Genomic DNA, 24,089 nt, shown 5'->3' with positions numbered 1-24,089 from the left:
CGATTCATTCGTGGTCGCGAAAGGCATGCTAAGTATCTTCTTAGGCGACAAACGTGTCGCTTGTGTCGATGCATAGCTTGGCGTCATTGGGGGTAAAAGGGCGAGAGTGGGCATTTGGGCACATGGTCGTCTGTTGTCCATACAGGAGAGGGTCTAAGTGTTGTGGTCTACTGCAGGGGTGCTTTTGATAAGAAGGTTTACATGCAAAATCAGTCTAGCATCTCCGATATTTTAACTATATACATTATGTGTAGTACAAATGTTTACTTTTTTAAGAACAATATTAAGATTGAGACGAGGGTGCGAATGTTCTCAATACCCCCTTCACCTTCTCCATATCAAAGCGATGGAATTCTCAATATATCTAACGTCTCATTTGCTGAGGAAAGAGAGATATCAACCGTTGATAGCAAGTTCTCATTCAGATCACGAAATAAAACACTGCAAGTAAACGCGCCCGTAATCTGATCTCGAGGGACCAAAACAACATGGCGGTATTTTTTTATGACTAGCGCGTAATCATTTGTAAAATATATAAACTCGGAATACATAAGTTAGAGCACCATGTCAGTTCAATCCACGCCTCCCCTGCTCCTTGTTTGTTTGTTTGTTGAAATTCCACTAAAATGCACTAAAATTCCTACTGCAATGCAGCTATTGGTATTCCCTACGTATTGGTACACTGTCATGTGTATGCTTTTTAATAGTAATATATGACAGTTATATTCACTATCTAGATTACAAGATGATGCTCTTTGCGACATTCTGATCAGTTGAAAATAGTCAGGTCAAGTGAAAGATAAACAAGTGTAAATATTTCTATACTTTATATTACTAGAATTGTTGACTACAGAAATCACCATATAGACAGTGACAAACATTTTGAGTGCTGCCAATTTTACAAGTGGACTATTAAATACAATAGTTTGGTCGTAGTCCTTAGATTACACGACTTACTTTTATAAGACTGTAGGACTTTGTAACGTATAGGAGGTGTCGCCCTGTGCACGTGGTTGAAGTCGCTTCCCGTGTATATAGGTGTTGGAGCCCCCCCCCCCCACCCGCGAAACATTCGACTTCAAAAGTTGCATTCGGAGGCATATTTCAAATATTTGTAATGGTCACATCTATACGCGCGGTTGGTTTCACAACTATTTCTGATTTTTTTTTTCTGTGTGTGATATAGGTCTTCGAAATAATATCAACAAATTTCGATACCTGTGTATTGCCTATAGTTGTGACGTAGTAGGTGAGAGTAAACGTCGTTTTCAATCGCAACATGTCTGGTAAAAATTACAGCTAAATAGAATACAGACGGGCTGTGTAGAAGTATATTTTTAACTGAGGGAATCAGCTCATGAAATCACCACGTTAGTTAGTCTGTTACTATGTTAGTTCGTAACGAAAGAACGTGCTATAGGCAACCCGTTAGTGCTAATGAATTTGATTTAGGTTTTTCCCCATTTTTTCAAGCATGTTGTCACAAAATGCTTGAAAAACTAAATAAAATATATGTTTTTGTCTATTTTTGTTTACGTTGTTAACTTTCTTCAGTTTAACCAAGTATTGCTTCTGGAAAGTTATTTTTGGATCATTTTAAAAGGATTATTGTAACCTACAAAATTGAGAAATATAGTACCTGCATTTTGCATCTAAGCATTCCTTTATTTCAAAAGAATCTCCCAGGACGGCGATCACTATGTAAGTTGCATATCAATGAATAATGGCCCGGTCTAGGTGGAAAATGCCCTGCCGGTTTTAGGACCCAGTCCGCCCATGTGTGCAAGATAGATCACAAACATATACTGAACAAATACTCTCTCTCCCCAGTTTTATTACATCCATTGTGATTATCTATGGAAAATGCAACATTTAATGTATTGGCCTAAACAATAACTGTATACATTGCCTATTGGGACCTATCAAGCAAAAAATGAGGGTAATGCAATACTCAGGAAGGGAACTTAACTAGTCTAAACTTAAAGTTGTACTACAGTTAGATCAAATTTACGTCATGGATGTAAGCGGTACCATGGGTATCAGCGACTTAGCCAGGAATTTGAAAGGGGGGGGGGGGAGCACTTTGGATTTTCAAAGTTTTAGGCACGACTATCTGAGCGGAGCGCCACCATCAGTTGGCGCGGAGCGTACAAGAAAATTTTTGGTTTTACAAACCCCCCAGATGGCCGGAAACGGCCCTTCCCGAATGTTCATTCTGGTTCCCTGGCCTCTTCCTAACTTGAGAATGAGACACCTCATTCAATATCACTTTTAAACCCCCAAAACAAACGAGTTAAAATAGTACGTAATTCAATAATACATAATGTATTAAAATTAGCAAGGTACACAAGGGCGGCGGAAGCACTTTTAATCTGGGGGGGGGGGGGGCACCGACGTCAAAGGGCACTTTGCAGAAATTCGATTGGACTGATGCAGCCTGATATTTAGTACCCTTTATAAATCTTATCGTATTATCTTATTTGCGTATACACATCACTCCATCAACGCCCTCCCCCCCCCCCCTGTCTTAGTAGTCTTACTTTTCAACTTCTGATACTTGTAGATACAAAGATAGGCCAGAAATGTCTTTGATACAACCATAGCCAGTAATTGTCTTTGATACAACTGTAGCTAGAAAATGTTTATCGAAAAGGCTGTTTTGGAACTTGGAACGCCGATCGTGACAACAACAGGCAACAAAGTGCTGCAGCTCTATACATATAAAGTCTGTTAATCAACGATATATGCTTATTTGACTGTGGAATGTTCTCAACTGAAATTTTATCTGCGTAAACGGGTTTTTAAGTAGATGTTAAAAAACTGACAAGGTCGTATCCTAATCTTTTTCGGCAGGTAGAGTATTGAATGAAACGGCACGCGATATGAATGACAGCCTAGATGACAGAAGAATAGGTCACCTAATTTAGCCATAATCTTGCTACGTTCATTTCAATAGTTTTTCCTGTCAAGACTCTTAAACTCATCCAGCAAGCTTATGGATTTGAATTATGGGTGTTTTAATAAAAAAAATAACTTGGCCAAAAAAAGTGTAGGCCCGGGCCTACAGTGCTACATACTGGCTACGCCCCTGATAGTTCTAAATTAGGATTAGATCTCTCACTGAAATATCGCTGACCTAATAAGGTGATCAAGAGTACAAGTTTTATGTAGAAAAAGGGCACATTTTTAACCTGAGGAAATGTGGGGGGGGGGCACTTGCCCCCTGTTCCCCCTGGTTCCGCCGCCCTTGAAGGTACATGTACAGAGTAGTCTTACTTTTCAACTTCTGATACTTGTAGATACAAAGATAGTCCACAATTGTCTTTGATACAACTGTAGCTAGTAAATGTTTAAGTTAGCTTAATAAGAGAAGGCGAGAGCTATCCGACGAATGTCATCTGATGCAAATTTCTCAACTGAAATATTATCTGCGTAAACGGGTTCTTAACTACATGTTAAAAACTGACAAGATCGGATCCTATAGTCTTTTTCGGAAGGTAGAGTGTTGAATGAAACTATCGTGCTACATACTGGCTACGCCCTGATCATATGATATCATTATCAGCAGATTTTGTTTCCTGTTTAAATTCTTTTACATGTTCTTTTACATAATATATCAGAAAGACAAACATAGTGCTCTTTTACAAGTTTTCCAGTAGGATGATTCTTGTTTATTGTCCAATGTCTGGACTTTAATACATTTGACGAACTTAACTGATGGACAATATAAACTTTCATATTTTGTAATACAGCCAGATATGCAGTGGCCTAAAAACAAATATCGTTATCGCAGTGTATTAGCAGTGTAATGCTCAATACAGAATGTGTGTGCTATGCCAATTTAGCCGGACTCGAAATGTATTAAAATTGAATACCGCCATCACTGACGCTTGGCGCACGATCGACGTGCATGCTTAATATTACTGTCTTTTAGATAACTTTTTATCAAAATGGCGCTGGAAACTTTACTAGAACAACAAAGAAGTCTTCACGAAGAGAGGGAGAGGGCAATGGATGCCATGGTTAAAGAAATGCTCTTAAAGAAAAGCACAGTAAGCGTTGTTTTGCACGTTTAAATAACGCATGGTGACGTTAGCTTTAGTGTAACTGAACTTCTTAATTTTGTATATACTCAAAATGTGTTGGGATCAGTTGTGCGAATACAAAAAATAAACGTTTATTGTATGTTACATATAAACCTTAGGATATGCCTAGTCCAGTCAAGCTAGTAGAACTGCAGAAATGCCTCACACATGGCGCGGACTAGGATTACTTAAGATCCTTTCTTAATATTCGTTTGCAGTTTGTATGGTTAATCCATCAAACGTGTCATATTATAGCATAGTCTAACCCATGGATATCATGGCAAGTTCCATTTCCTCTTACACTGATAGCCTAACTACTTTTCTATGTGGCAGAAACTCACTGTGGCAAAATAGCAATAACCAGCCTAACGACCAATTACTTGTTAACTCATTTGGGATTACCTGTTACCATTGGTTTTGCCACAGTTACAGTAGATTCTGCCACAGGAATAAGGTGCTTTCCCATAAATTTTTTTGCCTGGTAACTAGTGGGATAAAATAGCACTCCCTCAATATTCTTTTATCTGCTTTATAAAATAAAACCACCTAATGCTTTTCCTGTGGCACCGAGATGAACCAAGTAGCCTAAGGAGAATTGTTTGCACTAGGTATTCATCTTGAAGAAGGTTGCAAAATTGTTTGAAAGTTACACATTTTTCAACAGCTGTCGAGAGAATTAACTAGTGTTTCAAACCTCCTTTCTTACAGTATCAACGAAAGTGTAAAAGTGTGAGGTAACATAAAAATCCTCAGACTGTAAAGTGTGTGCAATCCTCACCAATTATTGATACATTGAATTTATGTCAACTTTATATGGTGCTGTGTTTGCTGCAACTGTACCGTACTGTACATCTTTTGTATCTTTTTTCCCTATCTACAGCACAAAGAGCAAATAGACAGTGATCACAGATCAAAGAAGTTATTAGATGTAAGTGAATTTTTTTCCAATCGTTTTCTTTCAATTCTTTTTTTTTCAATCTAGCATATTCAGCAGAATTGCGCCCTTGTTGGATATGAGATATTCAATGTCCATGTGTAGTTTAATATTCTCTTGGCAACGAACCAAATGTCAGTACAGTATATCAGTTGACAAATTTCCTCCATCTTCAACTCATCAAAGTCCAGTCACAATGAGCTATCTCGGCTGTACTCATGCTGATTGTTACTCACTTTAGGTCAAATGTTAGTGTCAGTTTAAGCCAAATACTATACCCCTTTCTTATCACTGAAGAAGTTACCTCTGCAGTTAAAATACAATTTACAAAAAAGGGAAATAATAAACCCCTTTTCTGGGTCTTGACTCTCGAAAGTCTTTTGCAGAAGAAACTTTTGTCCAGAATTGATCAATTTTGAATGCATACGTGAAGTCTCAAGTTTATGGGGTTTTTTGTTGCAATTTTCATCATATCCTTCATGCACTTTGCAAGAGTTACAAAATTTTACTGGCCCACCATAAATCTAAGTTTTTACTGTTCATTGGTAGGTTAAAACATTATTGCGCATCCTCATTAGTGACATGTCCCGATAGAAAACTGCTAAAATTGTTTTAGTCTTGAAATAGTGTTGAAATTCTTATGTTGAACAGTGTGAGAAGTATGTGTAATATCACAACAGTACCTGTTTTTGTTATTAAATGCAAGCATACTGTATGAGAGAGGAAACCTGACACATGACTTTCTTCTACAACATTTATGTATAAATGTGTGTTCAGTTAAGTGCTGTACACTATACTCATTATACTGTAGTATGTCTTAGTTAAGTTTAGTAGAAAAAAAAAAGGATCAGGAGGGACACTCAAGTCCCCATCAAGGACCCTATAGGAGAGAAAAAAAAAAAACTGAAGACACAAACACTCAGACCCGATTACAGTACAACACTTTTATGTGCTTGTCCAAAGCACTCTTAAACCCATTCACACTACCTCCAATAACAACTTTCTCATGCAAGAACAGTTGTAACGGCCTATAATAAGGAACACTCTTTAAGGAACTAATCATCCTAGTAGCCCTCCTCTGGACCTTCTCTAGTACTTCCTTATCCTTAGCAAAGTATGGGTTCCAAGCCTGCACAGCATACTCCAGATGAGTCCTGACCAGCTGCTTATAAAGCCTAACAACAATGTCCACTTTCAGAAAACTGAAGTTCCTCTTGATCATACCTAAAACCCTATTACCTCTTTTAACAGCTTCCAGACAATGTTTAGATGGTTGCATAGATGAGTCAATGTAGATACCTAGGTCTGTTTCAACAAGGACCTCCTGCAACTCCTCACCATTAAGATTGTATGTATACTTTTGGTTACTACTACCGATATGCATCACCTTGCATTTATCAATATTAAAAAGCATTTGCCATCCCTGAGACCAGGAAAAAACCTTATACAAATCTGTTTGAAATTTCTCAGAATCGCTTTTGGAAGAGACCTCACAATACAGTTTGGTATCATCAGCAAACTTCTTAGCTGTACACAAAATAACTCAGTCAATTTCATTTATATAGGCAACAAACAACATGGTACCCAAAACAGACCCTTGTGGAACCCCACTAGTAACGTGCTGCCAAGAAGAAGCACAGCCATTAATTTACTGTACCACCCTCTGTTTCCTATTACCAAGCCTATTCTCGATCCAAGACAGTAAATTCCCATTGACACCCATACTGTACTCTTCAGCCTACTCTAAGTAAATGACGCTGGTGGGGAACTTTATCAAAGGCCTGAAAATCCAGGAACACAACATCTTCCGACTTCTGCCTATTTAGTGAGCTTGTTACATCATAAATGCAACATAAACATGACGACATAACATATATGCTACCAAACACTACCAATATTGCATATAATTTTGTTGCTTGGATTACAGTTCAATTGTTCTTATCTTTCTATTGTGTCTATTTGTCAGAGGTTCACAGAATCATCATCACAGTTGACAGATCTCTACGAAGATAAAGATGGGTAGGCATTTTGAATAATTATTATCTCTACGAAGATAAAGATGGGCAGGCATTTTGAATAATTATTATCTCTACGAAGATAAAGATGGGTAGGCATTTTGAATAATTATTATCTCTATGAAGATAAAGATGGGTAGGCATTTTGAATAATTATTATCTCTACGAAGATAAAGATGGGTAGGCATTTTGAATAATTATTATCTCTACGAAGATAAAGATGGGTAGGCATTTTGAATAATTATTAATGAAAGGAGGATATGAGAATGATAACAAAATGTAAAGCTGATTGAATAAGTTATTAGCCTTTAATTGTTGATGTGATAAAAGAATTATATAGCAAAATAGTTTGCAACATACTGTAAACAGTACCTACTAAGTCTTTCATTAGCTACTGTATGTATGAAGAATGACAATGGATGAGAGAGTTACTGAATACTGTTGGCCAGTAATTTCCATTGTTGAGATGATGTGACAGTTTAATCATAGTCCAGGGACCCTACAAACCAAACTTAACTGTCTTACGTACAGTATACACTTAGAACACTCTTTATTTTGTTGTGTAAGAAGGGTATGTTCACCATGTGATTCCTGGAGACAACAAGTCCCCTCTCACACTTGTTTATTGTTTGTAATGAATAAATAAGCAAAAGAGACCAGGTAGGAAATGGTCTGCATGTTGACATTTGTCTCTGAATTTTGTGTTGTGTTGTTTCTCCTGAAGAATGAGGAAAGAGGAACTACAGGCTCTGTCTGGACCAAATGAATTTCAGGAGTTTTACAGCCGTCTTAAGATGATAAAAGAGTTCCATAAGAAACATCCAAATGAGGTTTGTTCCATGAATATTAATTAACTCAGTATCCAATGAAATGTTATTATCTCAGTATCAGTTATTATTTTTTTTCTCAGTATGATTAATTCAGTATCTAATCAAATGTTATTATCTCAGTATCAGTTATGATCTCAGTATGATTAATTCAGTATATAATCAAATGTTTTTATCTCAGTATCAGTTATGATCTCAGTATGATTAATTCAGTATCTAATCAAATGTTATTATCTCAGTATCAGTTATATTCTCAGTATGATTAATTCAGTATCTAATCAAATGTTATTATCTCAGTATGATTAACTCAGTATCTAATCAAATGTTATTAGAGTACAGTGTACTGGTCTTGTGGCAGTGTATCTACTTGACAGTCTTTGTGATGTAAAAGACTTTGTTATGATGGCAGTATTCTGCCTTGATATTGCAGTTGGAATTATTCTTTGTGGTCGGTTTGATCCACAATATTTACAGTGTATCAACCAAAACCTCCCCTCCCACCTTCCCTCAAGAACAAGTGAGGCACTTGATAGGTACAGTATTATCCACTTCCTCTTCTTATACAATTTCATGTATAATTGTATCCAATCTTATTCAGTTGGTTCCTTCTGGTTGTTTCTTACTGGTGTTGTTTGAAGTATGTTACAACAGTTCTTGTTTCACAGTAAATGTGTGCTTGAAGTTGCTGTAAATGTAACCGTAAGTGTCGTTTGGTATATCCTTACATGCCCCTGCATAATATTTATGAGGTTGAAGGAAGTCTCTAAATCTCTCTCTTCCTCTAATGCATATTCAGATATCTGTGCCGATGTCTATAGAATTTGAAGCTATGAGTTTAGAGAGGGAAAATGCTGAAGAAGAAGGAGCCACGGCAGCCAGTGAGGTGGATTTTACCAGCGAGGAGGGTTACGGGAAGTACCTTGACTTACATGAATGTTACGTCAAGTACACAAACCTGAAGGGGATCGACGGAGAGGTGAGGCCTCAGCAATACAGTCAGAAATGATGGGTGTATACAGGGGTGGGGTGAGGTAGGGTACACTATATAACCTTGCCAATAGATGCAATGACGGGTGTATGAAGGGGGTGGGGTGAGGTAGGGTACACATATATAATCTTGCCAATAGATGAAATGAAGGATGTAAGAAGGGGTGGGGTGAGGTAGGGTACACATATATAACCTTGCCAATAGATGAAATGAAGGGTGTATAAAGGGGGTGGGGTGAGGTAGGGTACACATATATAACCTTGCCAAAAGATGTCTCTATCTGCAGTGTGAGAATTAAGGCTAGCAAATGTAAATTTGAATTTTTAAAGAGTCATCCTCTCCATTTTGACATTTTAAAAAGTCCTTTACAAACAGTTTATATTCAAATGTACCAAATATTATATTTAAATAAAAAAAGACTGTTTGAGAACATTAGGATTGCTAGTATCTTAGAACGACAGGAGCATTTGGGAACCCTTGTATCTGGCTGGAAGATGACTATACTTCAGACAATTAACTGTATACTGCAGACAAATGACTGTATACTTCAGACAAATGACTGTATACTTCAGACAAATGACAGTATACTTCAGACAAATGACTGTATACTTCAGACAAATGACTGTATACTTCAGACAATTGACTGTATACTTCAGACAAATGACTGTATACTTCAGACAAATGATTAAGTATGTTGTGAGACAGTGTCACATTTTTTTCAAAGTCAAGAGAGATCCTTATCAATAAATGTAACCAACGTTAACTTATTCAGAGAACACTGTATTGAAATCGTTGTTTACATAATTGTCACAGAAGTCTAGTAACACACACATGCCTTCCTATGTATGGCAGGTAGTTTTCTGTTGATTTTATTTGCTTGTTCCTTGCAGATGTCAAAGTTATCTTTATTTCTATCCCCAGAGCATAGACTATGTCACCTACCTGACTCTTTTTGATCGCCTTTTTGAAATTCCAAAAGAGAGGAAATCAGCTGATTACAAAAGGTAATGGTTTTCATGTTTGGTCAATTTTATTAATTCCTCTTCATCTCTTCAAAAAAAAAAGTAAAGAAATAAAAAATAATTCCCATTTGAAACTGAAGTAATTAAAATAAATTGTGATTTAAATAAACAAAAAATCATGTCAAGTGTTTGTTAAAAAGAAGTACAGAAACGAATTCTATACCTGGTAGTTTTTTATCATTCATCAGTTGAAATCTAAAGTTTGTAAATCTAACTGATAGTACAATGGATGTGAAAGTAGCTACATCCAAGAAAAAATCACAGAAAACAACAACATTATTAATATTGTCTGCTGAACTTTGACCCCTTTATTGAAATTGTGGAAAGAAGTGTCTTGTTTAAGTTATGGACAATGAACTGTTGTTATTCAGGTTAATCAGCTCCAACAATGGAAAGTTTTAAAGCAGAACCCCTTGATTGCAGAGATGGTGGTCTTGGAACGTACTGTAGAGAAACAGGTGAAGAAAATGTTGTTTCACAATAATATCATCATTCATTTAATATACAGTGAAACTGTCTTTGTTATTCATGAACTGGCCTCAGAATGTTGAGCAAACACTAACATTTCATCTTCTTCTGTTCTAAATACTGTTGTTCTGTTTTTGTTTTGTTTTATTTTGTAATTCTTGGCTTTAGGTATCTTGAAATGCTTATGACCTACCTACGCAACTATACAGCTAGAGTCAAACCTCTCTTAGATCAAAGCGAAGAAATGGACAAGGTCAAACAGAATTTTGATGCCCAATGGGATACCGGAACCTTTCCAGGCTGGCCGGTTAGTAGACAATTATCATAATATGTTACATATACATTTCGTTGTATGAATACCTAGTGTTGTTATCGTGATTCGCTTCAAGATTTGTTCGTAAATAAAAGCTCTACTTATTTTTAAACGAGGGGACTTATTTTTTGGAAGGATCTCTTCTTTCCGTTCAATTATAACAGTATAAAATTGAATTGTTGATAAGGGTCAACAGTACTAACATGATTACTAGTACACTCTCTACATCGTTCAATTATAACATTATGAAAGTGACTTGTTGGTAAGGGTGAACAGTACTAACATGATTACTAGTTCCCTCTCTACATGGTTCAATTATAACGGTATAAAAGTGACTTGTTGGTAAGGGTGAACAGTACTAACAGGATTACTAGTACACTCTCTACATCATTCAATTATAACAGTACTAAAGTGACTTGTTGGTAAGGGTCAACAGTACTAAAGTGACTTGTTGGTAAGGGTGAACAGTACTAACATGATTACTAGTACACTCTCTTCATGGTTCAATTATAACGGTATAAAAGTGACTTGTTGGTAAGGGTGAACAGTACTAACAGGATTACTAGTACACTCTTTACATCGTTCAATTATAACACTACTAAAGTGACTTGTTGGTAAGGGTCAACAGTACTAAAGTGACTTGTTGGTAAGGGTGAACAGTACTAACATGATTACTAGTACACTCTCTTCATGGTTCAATTATAACGGTATAAAAGTGACTTGTTGGTAAGGGTGAACAGTACTAACAGGATTACTAGTACACTCTCTACATCATTCAATTATAACAGTACTAAAGTGACTTGTTGGTAAGGGTCAACAGTACTAAAGTGACTTGTTGGTAAGGGTGAACAGTACTAACATGATTACTAGTACACTCTCTTCATGGTTCAATTATAACAGTATAAAAGTGACTTGTTGGTAAGGGTGAACAGTACTAACAGGATTACTAGTACACTCTCTACATCATTCAATTATAACAGTACTAAAGTGACTTGTTGTTAAGGGTGAACAGTACTAAAGTGACTTGTTGGTAAGGGTGAACAGTACTAACATGATCACTAGTACACTCTCCTCATGGTTCAATTATAACAGTATAAAAGTGACTTGTTGGTAAGGGTCAACAGTACTAAAGTGACTTGTTGGTGAGGGTGAACAGTACTAACATGATTACTAGTACACTCTCTACATGGTTCAATTATAACATTATGAAAGTGACTTGTTGGTGAGGGTGAACAGTACTTACATGATCACTAGTACACTCTCTACATGGTTCAATTATAACAGTATAAAAGTGACTTGTTGGTAAGGGTCAACAGTACTAAAGTGACTTGTTGGTAAGGTTCAACAGTACTAAAGTGACTTGTTGGTGAGGGTGAACAGTACTAACATGATTACTAGTACACTCTCTACATGGTTCAATTATAACAGTATAAAAGTGACTTGTTGGTGAGGGTGAACAGTACTTACATGATCACTAGTACACTCTCTACATGGTTCAATTATAACAGTACTCAAGTGACTTGTTGTTAAGGGTCAACAGTACTAAAGTGACTTATTGGTAAGGGTGAACAGTACTAACATGATTACTAGTACACTCTCTACATGGTTCAATTATAACAGTATAAAAGTGACTTGTTGGTAAGGGTGAACAGTACTAAAGTGACTTGTTGGTAAGGGTGAACAGTACTAAAGTGACTTGTTGGTAAGGGTTAACAGTACTAACATGATTACTAGAACACTCTCTACATGGTTCAATTATGACAGTACTAAAGTGACTTGTTGGTAAGGGTGAACAGTACTAAAGTGACTTTCTGGTAAGGGTGAACAGTACTAAAGTGAGTTGTTGGTAAGGGTGGACAGTACTAACATGATACCTAGTTCACTCTCTACATGGTAGAGTGCCAGTGGTATGTGTTTAAGAAGGCAGATAATCTTGTTGCACTAAATATCCAAACCCAGTAATTTTGGGGATTCTGATTGGGTTATTTTGTTAGCTCATTTGCTTATATGTAAATTAGATCCTATCTTTGGTATTTATCTTGACTGCAGAAAGAAGCTGCTAGTGCTATGGCCCAAGGAGGAGCTCATCTTGATCTCTCAGCTTTCTCTTCATCTGAGGTAAATCTAAGTAGTTGGTTGGTCACTATTTCTAAATTAATTAATTTTCTAGACCAGAAGATCCACACCTGTTTCACTTATCAATTGCTTTGTTTATATTAAAGCCTATTATGCATACCAGCCAATATGTACATCATGATGGCCTTAATCATCTCTGTCACTATTGACAGGTTCCTTAAAGTTTACGATATTATGATGAAGGACTTCTTTACCACAGAAATTAGCTGTGTTAACAAAGAAAATTCATAATACTGCTTTAACTGAAGGATTCTTATCTCTGCCTCTCTTGCCATCTGGTTTTAATACACCGCTACAAATTATACATCCCTGGTGTACACTCTCAAGCACACTCAAGTACACTCTCAAGCACACTCAAGTACACTCTCAAGCACACTCAAGTACACTCTCAAGCACACTCAAGTACACTCTCAAGCACACTCAAGTACACTCTCAGGCACACAAGTACACTCTCAGGCACATTTTGTTCCCTCAGTTATTGCTCATGTATGTGTTAACTCTATGGATAACATGTAAGTGTGGAAACAGGATAGGAATGTTCTTTGGAAGATATCAGAGTTGTTTTAATTTGATGTTTATTTAATTCACAAGAATAACACCTAAATAAGTCTAGAAATCATTTTATTCTGCCACGGTTGCTTGAATTTTTTATATTCAATACTTGTATATTTTCTTTAGAGATAGAGGTCAGTTTTGTAAATGTTGTTTGAATTATCAGATCTTCTAATAATAAATATTGTTTTCAAATAGGGTAATATCTTCTGTAGCAATTATTGAAGATCAATTGGGCAGAATAAGATAACTTGTGGACAATATGGCCATATCCGTGACCGGACATTTAACCCGATAACTCGTTGAGCAATATTTGTGCTTGCAGTCTGTGGAACTATAGTTTTTGTGTCCAGGCTCAATTAGGGGGCCAGGGGAAAATATAATTCTCATTTGCAGAATATACTTATACTTTAACAATAAATGAAGAAACTTGAAGAAAATTGGAGAAACATGTGACTTAATTTTGCTGTGGGCCCACTGACTGTTCTATTTCATTCACCAGGAGTTAGCTTCTCTTGGCCTGGACAGGCTGAAATCAGCTTTGATGGCATTAGGCCTGAAGTGTGGAGGCACATTGGAAGAGAGGGCATTGAGACTGTTTGGAACCAAAGGAATTCCTCTGGACCAGCTAGACCCTGATCTATTCACAAAAAGTAAACCAGGGAAAGGTGTGAAGGATAACAGTGCCAGACAGAGGGCCATTGCTCTACTGGAAGCTAAAGCATACTTCTACACGGAACTTCTTGGTGTAAGTATTGCAAAATGATGTGTCATAACTTTCTTCAAAGATGTAATAACTCATAAACAATCTGGTTTCTACATATTAGCTCTACTGGAAGCTAAAGCATACTTCTACACAGAACTTCTTGGTGCAAGTATTGCAAAATGATGTAGTAACTCATAAACCATCTGGTTCCTACATATCAGCTCCAATATTTAATTATGACTTCAGAGTGAGGGCAGGCTTTACATATTATAGTAGTCTTTGGCCTTGTCTTGGTTGTCATGTGTGAGGGCAGGCTTTACATATTATAGTAGTCTTTAGCCTTGTCTTGGTTGTCATGTGTGAGGGCAGGCTTTACATATTATAGTAGTCTTTGGCCTTGTCTTGGTTGTCATGTGTGAGGGCAGGCTTTACATATTATAGTAGTCTTTGGCCTTGTCTTGGTTGTCATGTGTGAGGGCAGGCTTTACATATTATAGCAGTCTTTGGCCTTGTCTTGGTCGTCATGTGTGAGGGCAGGCTTTACATATTATAGTAGTCTTTGGCCTTGTCTTGGTCGTCATGTGTGAGGGCAGGCTTTACATATTATAGTAGTCTTTGGCCTTGTCTTGGTCGTCATGTGTGAGGGCAGGCTTTACATATTATAGTAGTCTTTGGCCTTGTCTTGGTCGTCATGTGTGAGGGCAGGCTTTACATATTATAGTAGTCTTTGGCCTTGTCTTGGTTGTCATGTGTGAGGGCAGGCTTTACATATTATAGTAGTCTTTGGCCTTGTCTTGGTTGTCATGTGTGAGGGCAGGCTTTACATATTATAGTAGTCTTTGGCCTTGTCTTGGTTGTCATGTGTGAGGGCAGGCTTTACATATTATAGTAGTCTTTGGCCTTGTCTTGGTTGTCATGTGTGAGGGCAGGCTTTACATATTATAGTAGTCTTTGGCCTTGTCTTGGTCGTCATGTGTGAGGGCAGGCTTTACATATTATAGTAGTCTTTGGCCTTGTCTTGGTTGTCATGTGTGAGGGCAGGCTTTACATATTATAGTAGTCTTTGGCCTTGTCTTGGTTGTCATGTGTGAGGGCAGGCTTTACATATTATAGTAGTCTTTGGCCTTGTCTTGGTCGTCATGTGTGAGGGCAGGCTTTACATATTATAGTAGTCTTTGGCCTTGTCTTGGTCGTCATGTGTGAGGGCAGGCTTTACATATTATAGTAGTCTTTGGCCTTGTCTTGGTCGTCATGTGTGAGGGCAGGCTTTACATATTAAAGTAGTCTTTGGCCTTGTCTTGGTCGTCATGTGTGAGGGCAGGCTTTACATATTATAGTAGTCTTTGGCCTTGTCTTGGTTGTCATGTGTGAGGGCAGGCTTTACATATTATAGTAGTCTTTGGCCTTGTCTTGGTTGTCATGTGTGAGGGCAGGCTTTACATATTATAGCAGTCTTTAGCCTTGTCTTGTGTGTCTGCTGAGCTACTACATTCACCTTGCACTCTTTCTCACAGACATCTTGTTTCAACTTTGTTATTAACTGTGTTGTATACAGGCAGCTCACATTTCTGTGAAGTATGATATTTCAATGATGTTCAAAGCATTGTGTACCTTGACTCACTATTTTCCCAAACAGGCCAACAGTTTTTACTCTTCAATCCACAAAAGTTTCTATATCTTAAGGTCAATACTTTCATTGCTGTATTATAGCTGTATTATAGTTAGAAGGTCTGCCACATTGTTTGTGTCGCTGATCAAACGTAAAAATCTTTACACTGCAATAACTCTGCAACCATAAGTCTGTTGGCTACTAGCTGGTACATGTAGGCCCGAAATGTTTTAGGACCACATGGGCCCCCAAAATTCAGGGCCCATATTTTATTTCCACCTCAAATGCATTTTGGGATGCATTATTTGGGCCTGCATTTGTGGGCCCAATATTCTGAGATCATTAGGCCCACATTTTTGGAGGTTCAGGTTTGGGAGAAAATATAATTTTGAGCCAGTTTGTTTTGGGCCAAATATCTTTGGGACCATTTAGGCACAAAATTTCATCTGGCCCAATTTTTGAGGGAGGGCAAAAAATTTAAAATTGCAGTAAACTTCTAAACCTTTGTATACAAACTTGGAATATAGTTGTCGGTTACTGGCTGGTCAATGTGGGCCTAAATATTTTGTTATTGAGGGACAGCTTTGGAACCAGTCAATTTGTGTGAAATTGATACTTTGCATTCATTTTCTCAACTACTGTATGATATTGGGCGATGCATACAACATTTAAATATTCCATTAAGCAAGGAACTATAGTGCTCGTGGGCTCTTGTTTTCAAATTTGGTGATAACTTGTAAATGTGTCAGGTAATGTCATCAGGACAGTAGAGCTGAAAATAATGTATCTATAAATGATTTGCAGTTTGATGAAATTCTAAATACAGAGAACTTTGCCAGAAATTAATATGTATATGTATCACATTCCAAGGAGAAATTAACAAGAAGAATATAGAAGCAACCTTAAAAGTAAATTTGCTGTGACATGATAGGACACCTAAGTTGTGATGTACTTCCAGTAAGAATCAAGATTTAAGTCAGGCAAAGTATCTCCGGGTTAGCAACGAGATATCTCGAGTTAGCAACGAGATATCTCAAGTTAGCACGAGATATCTTGAGTTAGCAACAAGAAATTGCGATGGAGATTTTAGCTAATGGCACAGAATATTTTCTGTCATGATAACCATTACACTGTCAGCTACAGGAATGTAAGTACAGTAACAGTATTTTTGTAAGCCAGGCAAAAGTGCTAGTGTAGCCATTATACAGAAACCATACACATGTAGTACTATACTAATAAATAACAATGTTAATGCCTTGTATAGCGTTTAGTTTGGTTGATATACAGTATTGTTTTCACAGCTTACAAAATAGACCTACGTACTGAAACAGGAAATGCAGTATAAATGTCGAAGGATGTTATCAAGATGGGTGGGTGTTACCATAATATTTCCTGAGTGACTAAGATTAAAAACAAAAGAAGAAAATACAGAGCTTCATAAAAGCTAAAAGAAACTGATAACAATAAATCCTAACCTACGTATCGATTTCAAAACACTCCATCAGTGATACTTTAAACCTTGTCAGGTAACTTGGAATACCATATTTTGAGCATTTCAATGGTAATATAACATCATGGCAGTTTAATCAATCCCAGTATCTGCTGTTATTGACCTTAAAAGATTCCACTCCAAGAGACACAATTGAAAAGAGGGCAAAGAGGGTCAATAAAAGTCATGGGAATGTCAGTATCCAACTATTAATGAAAACAAGAACAAATGGCTCACGTTTGTTCAACTTTCACATGATTATTTTTGGTGATACTCATATGGGCAACCGCAAATAAACTGAAAAGAGTTAGATTACATTCAAGGAATCTACAAATGACAATTGCTCATAAGACAACTTCATAGTTTTGATGCTTTGACTCATACGAACAGCGGTTGAAGGAGCTCAAAATAACCGTCTGAATGTGCAACTCACAGTAGAGCATGTCGGGACTTTCGGGACAGACATCTGGTCAACTGGATCATGGTACTGTCCAAAACCTTTGTAATTGTTTTTTCCAAATGGCACAGCCGGGAAAACTGTACAAGGAAGCATTGAGCGAGACACTTTGCTAAATTAACTTGTATGAATTACACAAGTTGAAACTTTGGCGACCACTACAGTAGTGAATCCTACACTATCTCCAATTTAATGTCAAGTTTTTTTATGTCTGTGTTTTTAGGAACAAAGAATGGCCACCAAGGAGAATGTCCAGAGGAAGCAAGCAAGAACTGATGCAGAGAGAGAGGATGATGAAGAAGAGCAGTTCAGTGATTCAGACAGTGATGATGATGAGGATGAGGTCATCTACAACCCAAAGAATCTGCCTCTTGGTTGGGATGGAAAGGTAAAAGAAACATATCAACCAGACAAGAGACAAAACATTACTTGAATTCATCCAATAGTTTACATATGAACATTCTCAATTGCTGAGAATGTCTCTCTCAATGTTGGATCTCCTTCGTCGTTTTGAAAAACCAAATCAAGCTTCGATACCTGTTAACCAATACCTGTTAACCAATACCTAACTAACCACTTAGTCTGATGAATGTAAGAGATCTTAAATCTGGTTTAATAATTCATTTAAATAATGCTCTATGGAATGTTTGTCAGTTCTGTATAGAAAGGTTGCCCTTTTTTATCTAAAGAAAAAAAGGACATGTTGTCAAAGGATGTGGGCAGGGCATGGGGGATGAGGAGTCTTAGTTGAGGGGTTCTCCACAGCCTGGGGGAAGGGTATGGAGGCAGGGGAGTCTTAGTTGAGGGGTTCTCCACAGCCTGGGGGAAGGGTATGGGGGCAGGGGAGTCTTAGTTGAGGGGTTCTCCACAGCCTGGGGAAGGGGAGTCTTAGTTGAGGGGTTCTCCACAGCCTGGGGGAAGGGTATGGGGGAAGGAGAGTCTTAGTTGAGGGGTTCTCCACAGCCTGGGGGGAAGGGTATGGGCGAAGGGGATGGGGGAAGGGGATGGGGGAGGGGAGTCTTAGTTGAGGGGTTCTCCACAGCCTCTTTGAAGGTCTACCTACATGACAGGATGCGGACAGGGCGTGGGAGAAGGGAGTTTTAGTTGAGGGGTTCTCCACAGCCTCTTTGAAGGTCTACCTACATGACAGGATGCGGACAGGGCGTGGGAGAAGGGAGTTTTAGTTGAGGGGTTCTCCACAGCCTTTTTGAAGGTCTTCCTACAGGATAATTTTACTACACTCGAAGTTAAATATGTGAGTCTCAGTGTAAGATCAGAATGGTTAAAGGACCTTTACTTGACTTTTAGTGACAATTTTTTATTTCTCCTCTTTAAAATTGGTTTACTGACATGGCCAAGTAGAGAGAGAGATAGAGTTTTCCAGTTCTTTGTTTAACTTTGTTGGAACTCCCTAAAACTCTAGATATTGTTACAGGATTGTAAATCCAGATCTGTAACTCTCATGTAGGATGGAAGAAGAGAGGTCATGTTTAAGGAAATCCATTTGTATGATAACCATGTCTCAATGCTACCTACATGCAACAAAGAAAAGATGTGATCCTATGATCAAATAATTAATCCCCACCCCCCTCCCCCCCCCCAATGGACAGGTAACAGTTTTTCTGGCATGTCATAGCAAAAGTGCTATGAAGAATGGTCAAATTGGTCAAAGTAATTTTGGTATGCTTTTGTTTTGCTCAATTGCTACAGAGTAAAACATATGTTAAGTTTCCTATCTGTAATATGTGTTCTGCCTTGTTTTTCCACAACTTTCAGCCTATACCGTACTGGTTGTATAAACTTCACGGTTTGAATATTTCCTATTCGTGTGAAATATGTGGCAACCAAACATACAGAGGACCAAAGGCATTCCAAAGGCACTTTGCTGTGAGTATATTAAATGTTGACATTATTATGGTTTCAGTGAGTATACTATCCTATTGCTAACATTCTTGTAGTTCCATTGTGTATAATACATAATAGGTTCAGTTGTCATGGTTTCAATGATTATACTATGCTATTGCTAACATTCTTGTAGTTCCAGTGTGTATAATACATAATAGGTTACAGTTGTCATGGTTTCAATGAGTATACTAACCTACGCTAACATTCTTAAAGTTCCAGTGAGTATAATATGTTATAGGTTACAAGAGACAAGTGCCTGGAGTTTTGATATATCATTTTGAATGTTGCTTGAAGTTTCATCAAAAGGAATCTTCCATTCTAAGATCAAATGTAGCATCATGGACACTGTAGCTTGAAGATAAATAACCTGTTTTACATACTGTAGATGAATTGTTTTGATTTGTTTTATTAGGAATGGCGCCATGCTCACGGAATGAGATGTCTGGGTATTCCAAATACAGCTCATTTTGCAAACATTACCCTTATAGAAGATGCCTTAGCATGTGAGTATACAAGTCAACAGTTACATTTTCCAGTGAATTTTGTCCTTTTGCGAGTAGAATGATATCGTTCTGTCAGTTGATATTATAAGAATTAGGTTAGCTCTCAATTAACAATCGTCGGTGAAAGAATCAGGATGTATCTACCTAACATTAGTCCTGTGTTACTTCTTACAGTATTATATAAGCAAGTATTTATGGACTGCTTTCAAAGCTTGTTGTAGTCATTGACGTGTGTTGAATTAATAATAATTTGTTTGACCGGGGGGCTTGGTTGTCTGCTATTCAAACAATATCTGGAAATTGATGTTAGAGCAGACATGTTTCCAGCAAACTCTTTAAAGGTTTGACTACCCTGTGTGTATACATTAGGTTATTTACTCTGCTTATAAAAAGGAGGGATGTTATCTGGTGCATTTTACAAAACAAATATGTACTGGAATGGAATTGTGGGACATATCCGTTCAGTCTATGATAGTACTCAATGTGTGCAACTGAGCAAAAACAATACAAGGTGGATCTCAATTCCTTTGGAAAGCTGAGCATTCTGTGTGGAGGAGGGGGGGATAAAAAGGGGGGAGGGTCTGCTGTGTTAGAAGATTAATTGGTCACACACAGTTGAAATTAATTAGGTCTGACCAATTTGGTTGTCCCTATCTACAAGTAAGATCATAGTACAAGTCCATATCTTCAAGCAAGATCATAGTACGAATAGAATACATGCAAATGAAACGTTATCAAAGGAAATAATAAATCACAGTTTGAATCGTTTACAAAATAGAATTCCCCGTTTATCTGGAACATTTTGATTCATATCTGCTTAAAAACGACCAATTGCCGCAGCCTTACATTTGCCATGTCTACGTCCTTTGGGTGGATTCAACAGAGTTGAAGGGACGCTGTTTGCCATGTGATTAACCTGTGATTATCAAGAATGTTATGGTTGTTCTCCCTTTCACAAATCTGAGTAAAACTCAACCTCGTAAACTCATCGCTGATCAAGTAAAAGTCACAGGTGATTGTTATTGATATATTTGAATAAATAGTTGAGATACTACATTTGCTGATGTCCTTTCTTGTCCTATTTTCTACAGTGTGGGAAAAGTTGAAAGTCTCTAAAGCATCTGAGAGGTGGCAACCCGATACAGAGGTGAGTTTCCATCAAAACGATTTATGGGTGGACTGTAGGATTGATATCAGAATAAACCTCAACAGTCAGAGGGTTACATGGAGGATTCAATGTCTTATACAGTGTTTAAAAAGTTCCTAAACAGGCCTCCATTGGTACTTTTATCCTTGTGATGGGATGACACAATAACAGTTTGGGATATTAACAACTGTCTCCTGCTTATTGGTCAAATAATAATATGGTTATCTCTACCTTCTTAAGGTTATAATCATAATCATGGTTTCCTGCTTGAAAGTTCAGACTAGCGGGAAAAACCTGCAAGAAAATGGTCTCCTCAATTGAAGCCGTTAAGATAAAAAATAATTGAATGTTACGGTGTGTGACCAGGTAATAAGTTAATGAGATCTAAATGTTGCTTAAGTAATAACATAGTATCTGTTTTGACCTTAAATCTCAGTCTCCATTCAGAAATGTATTTTCTTTACAGTAATCACAAAGGTACAACATTGGCAAATACAATATGTAGCATGCTTAAACATGTTAAAGGATTTGGTTTTAGTTAATTTTCTGTTATTGGAAAATGTTTTCATATTTTCTCCCTGCCTCTCTCTCTTTATTCCTTGTAGGAAGAATTTGAGGATTCAACAGGAAATGTTGTGAACAAGAAGACCTATGAGGATCTGAAAAGACAGGGCTTGTTGTAAAATGATGGAAATTTGGTCTACATAGGGAGGGGGGGGGGCATAAAACCAATGTAAAAATATAAATTCAAGTATAAAAGAAACTTGATGAATTGTGATATCAATTTTGAGTTAAAAGGACTTTTATTTTTATCTAGTTTTCTCTGTGTGGCTGTCTTCAAATATGACATTGACTTTTGAAAATGTGCTGTATCAAAGATGAAGAAGTTTGTAGATTGGAGTAGTAGTTGGAGATTGGAGCAGTTGTGAAGGCAGTATTTTTCTATGCATTTGTTCTAATGGTAGAGAGGTCAAGAGGTTATATCAAACCCATACTTTGGTATATGGGCTATTAACCCATGCTGTGTTATATGTTGCATAAACCCATATTGTGTTATATGGGGCATAAATGCATACTGTGTTATATGGGACATGAACCCATGCTGTGTTGTATGTGGCATAAACCCATACTGTGTTATATGTGGCATAAACCAGTAATGGCTGATATGGAACACTCACACTTCATTAAGTGTTCAGAGAATTACCAAGCAGGCCTTTTCTTACATTTCACTAAAGTAACTTCTCCCCAGATCCACCTCTAAACATTGCCATCCGATTAAAGTTCACTCTCGCAAACACCGATTCTTAGGATAATGAACACACACATTCAACCTCTTCTGTGACTTATTCAGAATAGTAAATAGTATGCTAAATGGTAGTAATTGTGGAGAGGCTGAAGGAATAGTTCTAATGTATACTATATTTTTGTGAGGCGGGAGGGGGTGGGGGAGGGTTGGGGGATAGAAAAGTGAGTCAGTGGCCAGTTTATTCACCAACGTAAATTTGTGTCTCTTCTTCAAAATAGAATCCCACCCTCTTTGTTTTTCCGCACCTCTGCTGTGTGAAATAATTTCTAATCAAAAGGTGTTAGGCAGAGGAAGAAAATGAAAGGTTTGTTTGTAAGTACCAGAAGGATTTATCGTATAGCATCTCTTATGCTAAAGGATGTCACATTAAGGTGCATGGCAAACTGGTAGTCCAGTTGATTAATTTTTCACTTAAAATATAATTGTGGAAAAGTGCAATGACATTTATGGCTAGAACAGGATTAAACCCAGTCATTCTAGCCTTAAATGTCTTTGCTCTTTTCCTTGGTTTATAATTCCGCAGTCACTATTTCATTTGTATCATTTTAAATAAAAATTGTAATATCTACTTAATTACCCACTTCTTGCTTTCTATTCTACTTTTCCTTCGTGTACGTTCATTAAATAATACCCAGCCCTTTAGATTATTAGCAATGATTAAATAATATAATAATAATATCAAACAGTCTTATGTATAAGGCGCCAATTATAAGAAAATGTTGCCAAAAGCGCCTCAGTACAGATAACAACGAAAACAAAACCAAATCATCAAAAGACCTTGTGAAGGGTGATGCCTAAATATTGTGCGTGAGAACTTGGATTAACAATCGTCCCGCAAACGTTTAATTTTATGTTGGGCTCCTGTTTTTGGCGTGATTTTGATACTAACAACAAGAATTAAGTTTTGGTCAGCGTTAAGTTTGAGTTTGTTTAGAAAAGGGTTGTCCAATTTACGGCCCGCGGGCCACAGTCCGGCCCGCCGCAGGGTTGCGTCCGGCCCGCCAGAGATGGTCAGTTTGTGTGACAATCTCTCAGTGGACGGGGGGGGGGGGGGGCGGCTGAACTTTATTCATCTGTTTCATCAGGAAGGAAAATAATTCAGTGCGCTCCGCGTGCAGTGCTCACATTGTGTTGCCTTGGGCTTCGGGCAAAAAATCGAAAAATCGTGCGTAGGGTTCATGCGGCCCCGTCCTTCATCATGATCATTCCATGTGGCCCTCTTCTGCAAAAGGTTGGACAACCCTGGTTTAGAACCATCCAATTCTGAATTTCAATAAATGTGTCTTGAATTCAGCCGTTCTTAGTTTGGATGTCAGTTGGGTGAACTTGGGTCATATGAATTAACCGATCAGTCCAAATTTGCGAATCATCTATTTACATATTATGATTATTATTTTTAGTATTACCAGCATTTAAAATGCTATTCACATATGGAAAGAAAGATTTGATTAGTAAGTAGAATATCACTCAGTGCTTAGTATAAAGTGTATAATAATGGGCCTCAGACACTTCCACGAGGCACACCAAAACTAAAGAGATGATCAGAAGATTGCTGGGATTGAATTTGAACTCTAAAGTGCCTATTAACAATATAAAATTTTAGTAATCCAAAGTCTGTATAAAAAAA

General features: G+C 37.4%; 1 protein-coding gene across 2 annotated transcripts; it reads left to right on the top strand.

Moving 5' to 3' along the window:
- The first annotated feature begins 3,872 nt into the window (after positions 1–3,872).
- On the top strand, positions 3,873–23,035 carry LOC139963238 (splicing factor 3A subunit 3-like). Of its 2 annotated transcripts, none has more exons than XM_071963857.1 (14): positions 3,873–4,052; positions 4,966–5,013; positions 6,986–7,038; positions 7,759–7,864; positions 8,658–8,837; positions 9,771–9,853; positions 10,508–10,646; positions 12,702–12,770; positions 13,843–14,088; positions 17,825–17,989; positions 19,378–19,488; positions 19,919–20,009; positions 21,101–21,156; positions 21,762–23,035. In XM_071963857.1, the coding sequence occupies exons 1-14, from the start codon at positions 3,951–3,953 to the stop codon at positions 21,837–21,839; spliced, it is 1,527 nt and encodes a 508-aa protein (XP_071819958.1). In that variant the 5' UTR covers positions 3,873–3,950; the 3' UTR covers positions 21,840–23,035. The 2 variants fall into 2 exon arrangements, with proteins under 2 accessions (XP_071819958.1, XP_071819959.1); XM_071963858.1 differs by lacking the exon at positions 3,873–4,052 and adding an exon at positions 4,339–4,365.
- The last annotated feature ends 1,054 nt before the right edge of the window (positions 23,036–24,089 follow it).

This window comes from Apostichopus japonicus, chromosome 21 (assembly GCF_037975245.1).
Source record: "Apostichopus japonicus isolate 1M-3 chromosome 21, ASM3797524v1, whole genome shotgun sequence".
NCBI classification, from domain to species: domain Eukaryota; kingdom Metazoa; phylum Echinodermata; class Holothuroidea; order Aspidochirotida; family Stichopodidae; genus Apostichopus; species Apostichopus japonicus.
Note: the sequence above shows the minus strand (reverse complement) of the source record. Positions and strands in the feature narration are given on the sequence as shown.